At 37.5% G+C, this 15,304-nt stretch overlaps 1 protein-coding gene across 3 annotated transcripts in view; it reads right to left on the reverse strand.

Annotated features, from left to right (window-relative positions):
• HECW2 (HECT, C2 and WW domain containing E3 ubiquitin protein ligase 2) overlaps positions 1-15,304 on the reverse strand; it is a 172,918-nt gene that overhangs the window by 38,775 nt on the left and 118,839 nt on the right. For all 3 annotated transcript variants that reach the window (XM_074910722.1, XM_074910723.1, XM_074910724.1), the window contains exons 12-17: positions 15,164-15,267; positions 11,679-11,803; positions 10,015-10,200; positions 5,081-5,215; positions 2,153-2,255; positions 1,038-1,134 (exon numbers count right to left, since the gene is read on the reverse strand). In XM_074910722.1, the coding sequence (XP_074766823.1) occupies positions 1,038-1,134; positions 2,153-2,255; positions 5,081-5,215; positions 10,015-10,200; positions 11,679-11,803; positions 15,164-15,267 (750 nt within the window). The remainder of the gene's footprint in view (positions 1-1,037; positions 1,135-2,152; positions 2,256-5,080; positions 5,216-10,014; positions 10,201-11,678; positions 11,804-15,163; positions 15,268-15,304) is intronic.

The following is a 15,304-nucleotide window of genomic DNA, read 5'->3' on the forward strand; positions in this document are numbered from 1 at the left end:
GACAGCCAGGATTTATTTAGAGGGTAAAACAAATCTTTAACATAGAAGCCTCATCATGTTAGAACAGAATGCTTTGGGAAACTGCAAAACAGGGCAGCTTGTTGAATTTTGGAAACTTGCAGGACATGAAGGAAAAGGGATCAGTAAGTAACACTATGAGAACAGAAAAAAAATAAAATCGGGGCTGGGCTGCTACGCCAGCCGGTATGGATAGGCATCTGGAACACAGAGTGCTGCACTGACAGCTCTCTGCGCAGGACAGACTGCAACCAACGAAGCAGCATTTTTAAAATTTAGTGTCGAAGGAAGAACAGATACAGTCATTTGAGTCCTAGTCACTAATATCCAAGTTGTTAAGTTATTAAATACATCTTTTACACACCCAAATACATGAACTAAAGTGTCTGTGTGTGATACACTTTCAGAGGGATCTTGCCACTTTCCGAATTTCTATAACATCCTTAGTTTAAGCATACGAGGGAGTTACACAACCATACAACAATCAAAGATTGTCCTTCATCAGATCTCACTGGACTATGCAAAAACCTGAATTATTTTGTAAATTTTGGAGAAACACTAAAAATTCTGACTGATGTAAAATTACCTCCAAGGTCATTAGGTGAGGACAGACTTCCTGTAAGTGCGCATTCAGAAGATAAGGACAAAACCAAACACCATTCTGCCTCACGCTCCCAGCTGTACACATACTCAAATGAATGGGCACATTTACCGTGACATCCAGCTGTCCTGGCACATTTTGAAGACATCAGCAAATCTCTTATGCCAGTCGTTCCAAACATTTTCTTGTAGGTACCTTTATTTGTTAACAACACATCACCTCTGTTCTCCTAAATCTTATTTCAGGTAGTTACATAGAAAAGAAATAAAGAACTATTTTCCACAGCTTCATGAATATTTTTCAATCAGCCAAAAGTCTACAATCTGTTATGTTCCATGGCTAATTTTAATGAAAGAAACTAATTCTAATTTGCATTTTGTATTGAAATGAGAATAGTAAACTTCAGTAATTTTATTACCTGAGTGAATGATTCCTGGTAAGTTCTGGTTGACGCTCTTGTAGAATTTCAAAGATATTGGGCTGCCGCAAAAATGCAACAATCTTGTCATTGTAAGCTGAAAACATCAACAAAAATATGCTGAAACAAGGAGATGCTAAAAGACATGACTACGTTCCTTCTGAGTTCTGAACAATAAGGAAAGCAACCTTCACAGTTTTAAGTTTAGCAGTGTTGTGTTAATACTTTTTAATGTAAGGCTACTGATTCTATCATTTAGGGAATGTGCTTCTTGATTATGAACCAAATCTTATTGTGACACGCCCTTCCCACTGTTAACAGCTCTAATTCTGTTAGCAATTTCTATTCTATTTCATCGCTTACTCTCTTAGCTAAGGTCAAACTAGAATATTCTTTGTTAAAATAAAATTGCAGGGACCTTGGTTTTCACGGCACTGAAATCCATTCTCAAACATTAAACAGTCATTGGAAACACCCACATCAAATCCTCACTAATTGCTAGGCCTGCAATGTATGCACACCATGTCCATGGCAAGGGGAAGGATTTACATTAGCAGAGATTTTCAAGTAAACATGCCACAGTACAAAGGGCCAGTTATAGTCAATCGGATTAATTTATCTTGATTTAGCACAACGTGACAGCTGTTAGATTCAATAAGCTAAACTCTGTTCTTGGTGGCACAGAAGTCGGTAACTTTGTGTGCATGTAACTGAGAACAGAAATTAAGCTAATGACTAATTCCAAGCTGATTAACACTTTCTGGAATCCTGCCAAAACAGATGCTCAGAAGTTGTACAAAAATCACTGGGAATACATGGAGTCCAAGTAGGACACAACTTGGCTCACCGGCTTCAACTCTTCCTGTCACTGCACAGAGTAAGTGAGCTAGGAAGGCAGAAGTTTTACATCAGTTCTTTGGTTCTGCACAGACACTTCTCAGTATTGTTTCTGCAGGTTGCAACTGAACAACTGGGAAATGCTGATGGATTGAAGTAATCATAACAAATGATAACTTCCACCCACCCCAGCCAAGTGAAAAACCCCGCAGTGCGCACTGATGTGACACACTCAGTCACAGAGAACTTCTCCGAATAGAGGCCGCACGCTGACATACCCACAGGAACCACATCCTGGTACTGAGCTCTGCTGACTGTATTAAACGTGCTAGACGGTCTTGGCAAAACTGGTGGTCCTGAATGACGGGAATCCTCCCCGACCTGAAAATGTGCAAGTAACCACAATGAGTGTCTATGCCCGCACGTGCGCTTGGGTACATAAAAGAGAGAACTCATATGGCTAAAACCTAAACAGGTATGTAAATGCTTTGCTTGATCACTATCCCCAGTAACCACTTCAAAGGGAATCAGATGTGTTGTATGACAGTTATTAGTAAAACATTATTTAGTATACTGTGCCCATTAATATGAAGAATCAAAACTGACTGAAAGTTTATTGCTATTTTAAAATAATAGTCCCATTCTGAAAAAGGACTAAAAAATTCCAATTGGAATTCCTTCAGAGGGTCTTTTGTACTTCACTGACATCTCTATCCATATCAAAGGTTCTGAAAATCAAATTGTGCTCCTTCATTAGCACCTCTGTTACCTCTGTGCATGAATGGAGTTTCCCTGAATTTGAACTGGAAACAAGTTTGTAGCTGAAGCAGGAGGATAAAGAAGCAAGTTCAAATTCAGGCAAGGCAAATGAGTCCAAAACTGGTAAAAATATGTTTCCTATAATCATTCAGTTAAACGGTTCTGATTTTTTTGTGTCCACCTTCCAGGATTAAAAAATGTTGCATATGAACATTTTTTAGGGTAGAACCACAATGTAAAATAGCTCCTGGTAGCATTTGTAGTGTCAGGGCAACTTTTCTGCAGTTTTCTGTACGCTGAGGCTTCACTCATGTGTACAGTGTCAGTATTTTGTATTTCATCTATATAAAACATTTTGTTCAACCTCTTTTTCATTCTGCTGGACCTTTATGTTTATTTCTCAGTTCCTCTGCCTACATGAAATGGTCAGCATTTGAACTATACTTCCAAGCTTCAGAGATCTCCAAAACATCTAACTGAAAAAGATCAAATAATTATAAAGGTTGTTTTTAAATCCAGTCTCTGAAATCACGAAGAAGCAAAAGTCGTGAGGTGTCTCCCAAGATCTTTGTGCTCTCTGATAATACTCTCTCAGAAAAATCAAAAATTATTTCCTGTAGGCACTGTGCCGGAACAGGAATGCCATTATTATTAGCTCCAGCCTCGCGCTGCAGTTCAGCTTTAGCTAAAAAGGCATTCCTTACACTGGTTAGTTTCCTTTACAGCATCCCCCTGTAAAAACTGGGTCAGTGGCTTCAAAGCATCAAAGTTTGTGGCAAGGCAAATCCAAAGAAAGTATTTTGAGAATTTTTTTCATTAAGTATTCATCTTTTGCAATAATGTACAGTTCCTTGATGCAAGAGTTTAAAAATAGGAAAACCAGCTGCAAATATGCAGCACTTCAGTCATAAGCACAGAAGAAAAAGTGGTGTTCGGATTCATACATACGCATACAAATGAACATCATTCCCAGAATAGCAATACTGCATTGAATTGCTATGTTTGAGATTCCTATCTGGAATTATACGTCAATTCAAGTTACAATTGTAACAATATGAAGAACATGCTTCTAAAATTACATGTAGAAACATGGTTTAAAGAATTTTATGTAGTTAGATGGAATGGAAAATTTTTACAGGTAATCAGCACTGTGTATATGCATTATATACGATGACTTCCTTCAGGATAAACTACACTTATTTTGCAGTATTGACAGTTTCAGCAGCATGGTTGACATGAATCTCTCTGTTTCCCGTGCAGAGCTTCTGCACACTGCTTAAACAAAGATAATCTCTGTGCATATTTGGTAAAGTTAAGAAAAAAAATATATTTCTCCTTTGTTATAAATCAATCACAACACTTTACCCTGTTGAAGATCTAAATACCTATATGAAGACACTTCTAGCTTCCTTGCCTGCTGTAAGACATCATTGCCTACATCACATCACCAAGCTGATGGAAAATGCTATTTAAAACCATTTGTAAAATATACGGGGGGGGGGGGGGGGGGAAGTATCATGGGTGACTAAACCATATTCACACAGGATATGAGGAGATATGCAGCCAATGATATGCACTTGCTGCAGCTCAGCAGAAGCCCTGTTAGAGAAGTGGCAGAGAAGATTCATGACTGCTCTGAAACAGACCTCTGGAAGAACTTCATCTGCCACAAGACTGAGCTATAAAAAGGATAAATCAGAGCCTTTCTCTTGCCATTCTAATTGCATTATCTTTAATTCCTGGCATGGAATAGTCCCCCCCTGAAAAGACAACTTACAGCCAACAGTATGGAGGTTAAATAAAGCACAACTGAAGTCTAAGAGATTGTACATACACTTGTTCAGAAGTAAAAAACAAGTTACAACAACAATATGGAAACTGCTGGTGAAAATGTCCAGTGACATATTAACAAAATAGTGTTCTCCATGTATTTCTGTTTAGAAAGTAGAGGTGAAATACATATGCAAATGCATATAACAGATGCATATAACAGTCTGATGAGCCTATATGTAGTTAAGATTTCTTTATATTTATTCAGAAAGTTGCACATCTAGATTTATATACACACATGCACATTTTTTCCCCCTTTTATTTCCAGAGTTACATCAACATACTTGGCAGACACCATGCTAAACAACAATACATATTCTGACACCAAAAGACAGAATATAGATACTGGTAATCTGTAATCAGATGCTCTCCTGTGGTTAAATGGAGTTACTGCAAAATAATAGCAAGAGAAACTCATGTCTGATATTTTTTTCTCTGAAATCACACATTGAGAAGCAACAATGGCTAGAAAATTACATAAATCTTTATGGATGAGTACCGTATGCTTACAGAAGCATCATGCTCCTCACAACATGGAACTGTGAATGGAATGATCTGAAATAGGATGATCCTAAAACCCTGGTGGTTTCCCAAGGGAAGGGCCAGATCCAACTTACCTCACCAGCGCTGTGGCTGCGTTGCCTAGTTAAGTGCTGCCGATGGACTAATGCACTAGTGGGCCTGCTACTCTGCAAGGGAAGCCGGGGGTCAATGAACGTGGTAGTGCGGGAATTGTGGTCGACAAAGAAAGCCTAGAGGAGGAAAAATAAGAAATAATTTATAGCCAAAACTTTTTAAAATATGTCCAAGTTTAAGGTCTATACAGGATATAGGTTTTATTCACTGATGTGAGGCTTTGGAAAATCTTCCTCTTATTATGTGGCTTAAATCTCCATTCAGCAGAAGAGTTTTCCATCTCACTGAAGGGATGAGTTCTTTAATGTCATACTTCATTCATGTCTATAAAGCCCTTTGAAATTCTCATCTGACAAGTGTCAGAAGTAGGAAGCTTTATTATGGTTGTCAAGAAGAGAAGACATAAATGTTTAACGAAAGTAATCCTGGTGTATTTTCCCTTTCATTTCCTTATAAGCATCTAAAAAGATGTCATTAAGTGGCAAAACCACTCCCTTTTGTGAACTATTTACCATATAATTATGAACACAATTGTGTATACATGTCAAGTGTATGACTGCATCCTGTGATGAACCATGATTACAGGCCAACAGACATTTTTGCCATCCTCCTGATACAAGTATTCTAAGCTTGCTAACCTTAAAAAGAAAAAAAAAAAAAAAAAAAGGTCAGCCACGGACACAAAGATGATGCAAGAAAAACATTTAAACCAGGCAACTGGTGAGAACTATCACATATTGTCCAGTAAGTCATTTGCTGAAAGCAAGGTCACAAGAACATGTATCCTAGAAAATGAAAACCTCCCACAATTCTCTCCAATTTGAACCAAAAAGGTTTCTAAACCCTGAAATTTAAACTTTTTCCAGTGTTAGTGTTGCACTTGGAAAGCAGCACTGTTCTATTTCAACACACTTTGCTTTTTGCAGTCACAATGCTGAAATCATGTGGAAGTGGCAAAAAAGACCCCAGTTTTGAGCAGGAGAGTTACAGGAAAGTGACATGTGGTTTGAGGGATCAATCTGGATCAGCAGAGAGGTGGTCAGGGACTGTGGGAGCCATTTCTGTGTTTGGCTACCAGTGAGGTACTTCAACCACATTTTCATAAACAGTTCAGTCCTGTGGTGTCAGCAAAAGAAACAATCTCATCTTCCCCCATCCTGACCACTTGTTTCATCCCTTGCATGCCCTTCCTGCCTTGTGCTGGCACAAGTGTTTGTGTAGCCAGGCAGTGAACCCAGCTGGGGAGCTGGTCCAGGCTAAAATTACTCTTTTTGTCCCTCTCCCTGCTGGTTCCTCTGACCTCGGTCAGCCCACCAGGGACGAGAGGAGAGCAGAACTGGCTCTTTTGGCCACAACACCATCTGACAGTATTCACGAAATCATTGTTTCAGACTGCTCAGTATAGCCAGACCAGAGAAAATGCAACTCTTCTGACTGCTATAAAGGTAGCTAGACAAACCAGTGTGTTATGCTATACAACTAAATACCATCACGGACTGTAGTGGGAGAAAATGTTCATACCTCCATTTCCCAAGTAAGAAGCATATGGAGTTGCAAAACCTTAGAAATGCTCCAGAAGAGGCCAGCAAGCCTCCTACAGTTCAAAAACTATAAAGTGTATTCAATAACTGTAATTTTAATTGCAATGTTTAAACCTGATGCGGGACTTGTTCACCTTGACAAATAATGATGTCACCTGCCGTGCAAGTATACAGATTAGAGAATAGGAAACTAGTGGGAATGCAGAATGAAAACCATTCTGAAATTTCAGTTTGAGGCTTGGAAAATAACTGAAAGAGGCTGCTGGAACATATCCAGTCTTTCTGAAAATTTTGCTCCTGATTGGTATATAGATTTATTTCACTTATTAGCAACTGGTTAATACAGAGGGTTTTTAAATATCCCTCTGTCTACCTTTTTATCTAGTCTGGTCTATGTGTATTTATAAGATGATAAGCACTTTCATCAAAACAAAGGTTGATTCATTATACTGTAAAATCACATTAAAAAAAAAGGTACTGATACAATATAGGAGAAAGTACTACTTAGAGTTGCACTACACAGTTCTTTGAGTTTATGCAACAGTCTAATATTGCATATAGCATTACATTTAAACAAAGAACTCAGTTTAAATATTAAGTTAAAACCAATCCTGTCTTCTTAAATATGAATGCCTGCAGGCCAGCTAGTAGCAACCTACTTTAAAATAAAGCATAAATTACTACGTTGAAGCTTTGTTGAAGATAATCATTGGAGCTTCAAGGCTTTGAGTTAATCTGGACACTGGTACACAGCTCAAAATACAGTGTGGCTCACAGTCTCCTTACAGTCTCCTTTCAAAAAAATTCCTTTCATAACTACTGTCTAGCTATAATCCATAAATCTATGATGCTTGAAGAGACTGACATGGGTTGTGCCAAAACTACATTTGGGCTATTAAACACAGATAGTTGCCCAAGTTATCTTTCTGGTTAAAGCCTATGAAGCTTGCTAAAATACCTTTTCTTCTATTGTAAGGCATTAGTAATCAAGTACAATGGATTCTTTCATTATAGAAAGAAAAAACAGTTAAAGTCCTACAATAACTTATGGTGTATTTGCACATCTTGCAAAGATCTAATTAACAAGTATATACATTTGCATCTAGCTTGAAAATATGAACATGTGCTTACTCATATTGCACAAATGCACTGGGTGCTTATCTGTATGATATATCTGTGTATGTACATGTATGCAGCAATGCAGAATTTCAAAGCTGTCTGACTGAGTTCAGCTCTGGGACCTATCCAGCCTATGTGGGTGCTTCCTGCTACCACCTTTTCCAGTGGTCTTCTGCCTCCCTGCAGTCAGTGACTGATAAAGGTTCATCTGTAATGCCAATCAGAGCCATCCTAGTTATGCCAGATCTTTTAGGAAGAACTGCATGCCAACCAGATTTTCTGTAGAGGATACACAGAGGAGTCAAGAGTAGGCAACAGGGCTTTGCTGTACAGCTTTGAAGGTCGTTCAGAAGTAAGCAGTCCCCAGGTGACCTTGGAAGACAGCCTGCAAAGAGGACAAGCAACCAGGATCATGCTGACACTGGGGAGTGAAAACTCTAGTAACTCAGCACTGCATAAGGGTCAGAATGATTGCTGTGCCTTGTGAGCAAGAGCATCAAGCCTCTTACTATAATATATGTGGAGAAATAAAGGAAAACCTCATCTCAGTAGAGAAAAGTAGCCAGGGAAAGGAAATATAATTATATATTTTGGCATGGCTAATTTCTACTTGCTTCTCTTTAGCTTTATACTTTGATAAATGTCAGGTCCAGTTTCGGTCAGGTCTCATCAAGCACTGGTCTCACCGTGTACCCTCTCTCTCGAGTGCTAAATAGGCTTTTCTACTGGCCACAAGTGCTACTTGTGACAAAGGCAATTCAACTTAATGAAAATGAACCATACTGAGCCTAATTCAAAGTGAAGAAATCCCAGTGGGGATTTATTCAGTGCTTACTCTCGTTGATTAGTGTTGTGGTAGCATCATTGTTACTAAATACCACACCAGAAATCCAAAGGTCTAATTCTCTCCATTCTCACCTATTAAAGTCAATTGAAAATTGCTGTATTCTTCAAGAGAAAAGTGGCCTCTGAAGAACCGAACAGAAAAAGAATTACTTAAAACAGAAAAGAGTGAGGGAGGCAAAGAACAAGGTTAGTGTAATTGCACATTCCTAATTGTGTTTCCAATGAAAAACCACAATGCTTTCCAGAGTTAATAAACCTAAGAAAACAACCCTCAAGCACTTTTTCTACCTTTCAGTTTAGAATCTGCCTGTAATCTTTTCAAGCATCAAGATCATTATTTATATGCACGCTCACCGCTAACCGTACCAAGACTGATAAACCTAAGAACAGAGAAGCTTAATATGCTTATAGTCCTAATTAGGACTTCTCACATGAACCGATAGCCTTATCACTTCCTCACATACTAATCGCAGACTATTTATAATCCTCCTATCTTCCACAGAGAAAATCATATTCTAGATAGTGAGGATAGACTAGTTTAAAGTTACCTTAAAATTACGTTACTACTATGTCTGTTCTTTGATTTTAAAATATTTTGTCAGAAATTGAAAAGGGATACCTGTTTTGAAAAGAAGTAGGACTTGGAACTATTCAAGATCCCTATTAATGAAACTTACTAACCACCATTTCTTTCCTGTTAAGCAATACATAACCAACAGGGTAATCATCCCCAGAGCTATCCCAGTCTTAAGCGCATCCATTTTATCTCAGAAACTGATGAACACTGGAACTACTTAGCATTTGAGTAGAGGACTCACCTAGGAAAATGGTTAACTATTAAAGAAAAAAAATGCAAACAATGCACACTAGTGAATCCCACCCGACTCTGAGGTTGAAGAAGGAAAAAAAAAAAAAAAAAGCCCTAAGTAAAAGTTTGTCAGTTAAACAAGAAAAACACTGATACTATTGGTTCAACAGTAACCAAATAAAATTCATAGATAATACTAAAGTAACTTTACATTTAAATTATCTTATGAGTACACAGGCAAAACTCCAAAGAGCTCCACGGAACTGCCTGTGTTTACGCACAGTAGATAATTCTTTTCAAAAGAAGTTTTAAACATCCAAGGAGTCTAAGCAATTTATTTCATTGTAAAAATGCTACAAATTTTCTATCAATTTTCCTTGTAATGATTAGTACCCACTTATCAGTCTCCTTCTCCTTTCATATAATGCTTTTTCAGCACAGACGAGAAACTCCAATCTTCTTTTGGCAAAAGCAGGAGAAAAGGATGCACACCTTTTACAGCTGGAGAACTTACACTCTTGTTAAGAGCAATCAACAGCGTCCAGTCATTGCAACGTTCAAAATTAAGCACTCAACAGAGCCACATGTACATTACAGTTACCTTGCCCTGATGGTCATGTTTCATCTCCCAACCTCTCGGCAGCTCCAGTTGTTTGTTAGCAAACATGTTGAGGAAGCCCACCAAATCACGATTATGCTGGTAGCGCTCAAAATGGTGGGTGTCCCGCCGGACTTTGGTGATCATGTGCTTCAAACACGTGTTATTTGTAAACATGCGGTAGGCACTCTGGAAAAATAAACAGCAAAAAGAAATACTTTTAAAAGATAAAATTCCTTCTTGCTACAAAAGATAACATTTCCACTGTAAATAAATCATCTAATCGTCTATAAAACCTTAAAAATTATGTCCTACTAAGCCACAACAGTATGAAAAATATGGTTTACTTTCTGAAGATTTGGAATAAGTGTGTAATGTTTCTCATTTTGCTTGAGATACACAAAATTTTATAATTGACTCACTACAGAAAAGTGTGAAATATATTACATATTCCATTTAGCACACTTGTTCCTGGAACTGTAAAGAATTCTATAACATTAAAAAGTAGATTTCATAGCTATTTTCTAATTTCTGGAATAATGAGTCAAATGCAGCCATAGAATACAGCAATAAAATTGGTAAGGCTTTCTGCAGGACAGAGATACATAAACTTGTAGAACTTATCATAAATATACATAAATACTGTTTCCACCTATTGATTTTTCAAATATACCCTATCATTGTAGGTCCATGTGTCACTTATGTAATAAAATTAAAACAAGAAAGTAAAAGGAGAGCACTTAGGAATAGGGAAAACTTTAAATAAAAGTTGTAAAATGTAAAAAAAAAAAAAAAAAAAGTTAGAAAAAAACCCAGCCAACCAGACACCTGGTCTTTTTCTCCCTTAGTGATAGACAGAAGCCAAGACACAGGCCCTCCTACCGCACTGTACTGTTCCCTAAGTAATTCTGTGCCCCTACACCTCTCTACTCCCCGGCCAGAGATCTTATCTACCTCTGTCCTATTTCATGTATTCAGAATAAAGCTATGCAAGCTAAGCAGAATTATTCAGATACAGATAAGCATACATATATATCAAAACCAAGCTAACGCTGACCAGCAATTTAGAAAACACTATTTTATTAACAAGTGTGCTTGCAGACAATATGTTATTCATTCCATTACTTCTGTTTACACTACACATCCCATTACACAGAAGAAAAGAAACATTGAAAAAAACCACAAAAAACATATAAGAAGCAGCACTGAAGAACAGGCAAAATGGAAAAGGAAAACATATATTGAGATGCTTTTATGTTCAGTGTGACGTTCAATATATTAGGATATAAACCAAGCAATCTGGGGTAAACAAATCATTCCATAAGCAGCAAAGTGATCTTAAAAACTAAGTATCATTTTCATTCTCAGAATCATCTCTCAACCTCTGCAAAGCACAGTAAGAAAGTTATTGCTTCAGTAAGCAAACAAGTTTTGTATCATAAGAAAGATGAAGAATTGAATGAAAAATAAGAACTGTAGAAGTTATAATGCCAACTAGGACAAATGATAGCTCACCAACTGCAAGGAATGATGATGACTGAATTAATCCAGCCTCCCTATGTACTACCAATATCTTACCATCAAACACTGAGCAGTATCTGTGTACACAAGACAGCTATATTTATAAGCACATATTTAAGAAAGTCAGCTGTGGATGCTATACTCACAGGGTTAGAATGCAGCACTGTAAAGAACTCTGGGCTGATAAGGAATTTCACAGGGGGAGACTGGAGCAATAAAGTAAGTCTGGATCTGGAGGTAGAGTGAGGCAGCACATTCTCTCTTCGAAAATCTAACAGCAAAGTGAATGACAAAGACTTCAAGTAATAATCATTACCAAAACATCACTGCAAACAACTATATCAATTTGAATCGCACAAGCAAGAAAAGCACTAGGTATAAAACTATTTCAGATTTAATAAGTATTCTCCACATAAGCGTACCTAAGTTTCTTCTAACATAGCACTGAAATTCCTGAAAATATCACAGTTTTAGTTTAATAACTTTTACTTATTGCTTTTGGTGAACAATCATTAAAATATATATATATATATATATGTATAAAAAAATAAAATCACATCCAGTTTAGGTTACCAAATATGTACCTGTGTAGAAGATGCAAGAAGGTCCCTGTGGCAAGCCTACATTACTATACTGTAGCCATATACAGGTGTTTTTTAAATGCTAACTAATGGATATAAAAGTCATTGTAGGCTTAAAAATGCTTCATTCCTCTTCTAAAACAAAATTTTAAAAAACACTGCCATTAACAAAGCCCCGATTCTGATACAGTATTTAAGAAGCTTATATAAGTAAGAAACAGGTTGCCAAGGAAGTACCTTTCAGTTTCAACTTTCAGTAAACAATTGAGTCTTTTCCTAGTAACTGCAGAAGCCTCCTGATTTTTTGACATTACTAGGAACTGAAAACATATTATGAGTGGTATTTGCTACAATGTTAAAACTGTTCCCCCCAATTACTTTTGAAAATCAACAGGACGTTTGGATGCCTATTTTAATGTAAGTGGAAAATTGCAAATTCAGATTGGTTCTGCAGTGATTTTACTCTAAGATGTATGCCATCGTCTACATTTCACCTTTTCTTTCTTTTACATATTGCACTATTTGCACACTTCCCCATCATTCATCCCCTACATGAATCATATAGAACACATCTACCATGGATATAAAAGATCATAACCCAAAGGCAGAGAAAGGAGAAGAGAATGAGACTCTAAAATAAAGGAAAAATAAGAAATTTAAAAAGAGCAGTAGAAAAACAAAGGCAGGGTAAAATTCTGAATATGGATGGGTAAACATTTTGGAAAAAAGGGAATGGGCAAAAAAAAGACATTCATTCTAAGCATTAAAAGAAACCCAAAAACAGAAGGGTAGTAAGTAAAGGAAAAGTAACCGAACAAGATGATTTTTAGAGACACTTCAATAGACTCCAAGCCCTCCCACATGAGGCATGCCTATGGAGCAACAGCAGTGTAGCATAAAGACCCCTGAAGCTATGCCTGAATGTTTGGGCTCGGAGTGTCTTCCAGGCATGCACCACGGTGGCATGTCAACTCTGTGCTGGTACAAAACTTGGGTGTACACCAGTCACTTCTCACACCCTGGAAGATGCTGTGACGTGCTGCTGGTAGGTTCGCTGTCATAGTCTGGGTAATCTGGAAACCAGAATGGGTCACCAGGTGGGTTTTTCTTGCAGTTTAGAGGAATGTGATTCATGAAAAGCTTGTTCAGCCAAACTTGCTGATTTGGGTTTACCCTGAATTTGCCTTAAAATGATTGTTGCAGCACAACAAACCATCTAGCTGCACATGCATGTGCACAAAGATAGAAAAGAAAAAGTCTATGGCAGAAGAAAAAAAAGTATAAATGGAACAAGTACAGAACTTTATAAATGTATTAGTAAATTCGTGGTAGGAAGATGACCAAGGCGAGAACCGCTTAGATAGAGGAAAAAGTACTAATGATGCTTAGAGCTCATTAAAAAAGATCTTCTGTCTTCATTCAAAAAGTTAACACCAACGAGACAACCAGAAGAAGTAAAATATGGGATAAGAAAGAAAACTTTCTTCTTAGGCCAGAATAGGTAAACATCAGGTTAAAGACTGTGATGGAAATCAGAGGCTTTCAAACTGTTTGGGCTTGATGAAGTGTACTCTAACACACTTGGGAAACTAGATGAAGCAATCCCTGATACATTGGTGATTATTTCAGAGGTCTAAAGGAGTTCTCAGAAAAAAACAAAGGGGTTAAATATTATATTCATTTTTAAGAATAGACAAAAAAAGCGTGAAGGAATCTATAGATGAGTTGACATATTTTCTATTCTCAGACATACACATGAACTAATTGTCAAACTACTTAAAGCAACAAGAAGACAGCAAGGTAGAGAAACACAAGTAACACGGATTTCTGAAGAATGAATCATAGCAAACTACTTGAGTGGTGGAAAGGCTGCATATTTTGATGTCAATAAGGCCTCTAATGCTCTCAAAATCATGTTGAGAGAGAAAATTATCTGAAACAGATGAAACCACCTGGAGATGGGTATGCAGCATTTTGCAAAAATATACTGAAGAGCAGTTATGATATATGTCAAACAGAAAGAGTGCACTAAGTGATGTTTCACTGAGATCTGTCTGGGTCTGGTCCTATTCATTATTTCTATTAATGACTGGATAGGGAAGACAGAACTTGCTCAAACTAGGAGATGCTGCAGTACTTGTACAGCAGGATGGGCAAGATTCAAAACCATAGTGACACATTAGAAAAGTACAAAGACCTGTGTGCAGGCAGGGATAATCAACTGCACAAACACCAGATGAAAAACAGATACCTGTGCCAAAGATCTGCACAGAAGAGTCTGGACCTGATTTTAGCAGATCAAAGACTGAACACTGGTGGGTAGTGTCAAACTAGCACAAAAAAAAAAAGTAATAATTATGCAGGAATGTACAAGGGGAGTTGTACATAAGGCACATAACTTTTCCACAATCTCCTCAGTGCAGCAGAGTCACAGCTTTACTTAATTTTTTGAAATATTCCTCAGGAGCTGAAGACAATCCTGAGTAAGCCAACAAAATAATTGGAGATCTAAAAACACAAGCTATGAGGAAAGACTAGGAAGTAACAGATATAAGAATATAAGAGAAACAATATGAGTAGACTGTCTATGGAGAAGGTGTTATAAGACCACAAGAGACAGCATTTGCAAAGTATGGTTTAGGTACTGCTCATCCTATCTTCAGCATGGAGATGAAGCTGATGAATGCCCAAAGACCTTTCTAAGTCCTATATTCTACCATTTCAAAATGCAGTAGCAAATTCAAAATACTTGTAACCCAGACCACATAATTTTATACATTTTTGCTGAAAACGTCCTGCCTATATTTTTACCCAGTCAGGTACTGACAGAAGAATCTCACAGCTCTGAATCGCACGTTCATCTCTTCAGCGTATTGAACAGGCTGAGCCATAGTCTTCAAAAACTATACAGCAATGAAAACTAATAGTTTCTTTTTCACCCAGACTTTCAGAGGCAGAAGTTAGGCTCTGCTTTATGTCACTCTCATTAAATCATCTATGAGATTAGTGCTCCATTTAGAGAGGGAAAAAATTTTTTTTTTTTTTTTGACCTGCATTAGAATGGTGAAAGTCAGTTTCCTCTCCAGCTCCATCCACGGCATTCGTATGCTCTTCAGGCCTGTCGCTGGTCATTGTTCTTCGGATGCTCTGGTACCTAGGGTTAGAAAACTTTATCTATAGGATACAGTAAC

The sequence above is a fragment of the Athene noctua genome, chromosome 7, assembly GCF_965140245.1.
Source record: "Athene noctua chromosome 7, bAthNoc1.hap1.1, whole genome shotgun sequence".
In the NCBI taxonomy this organism is placed as follows: Eukaryota; Metazoa; Chordata; class Aves; order Strigiformes; family Strigidae; genus Athene; species Athene noctua.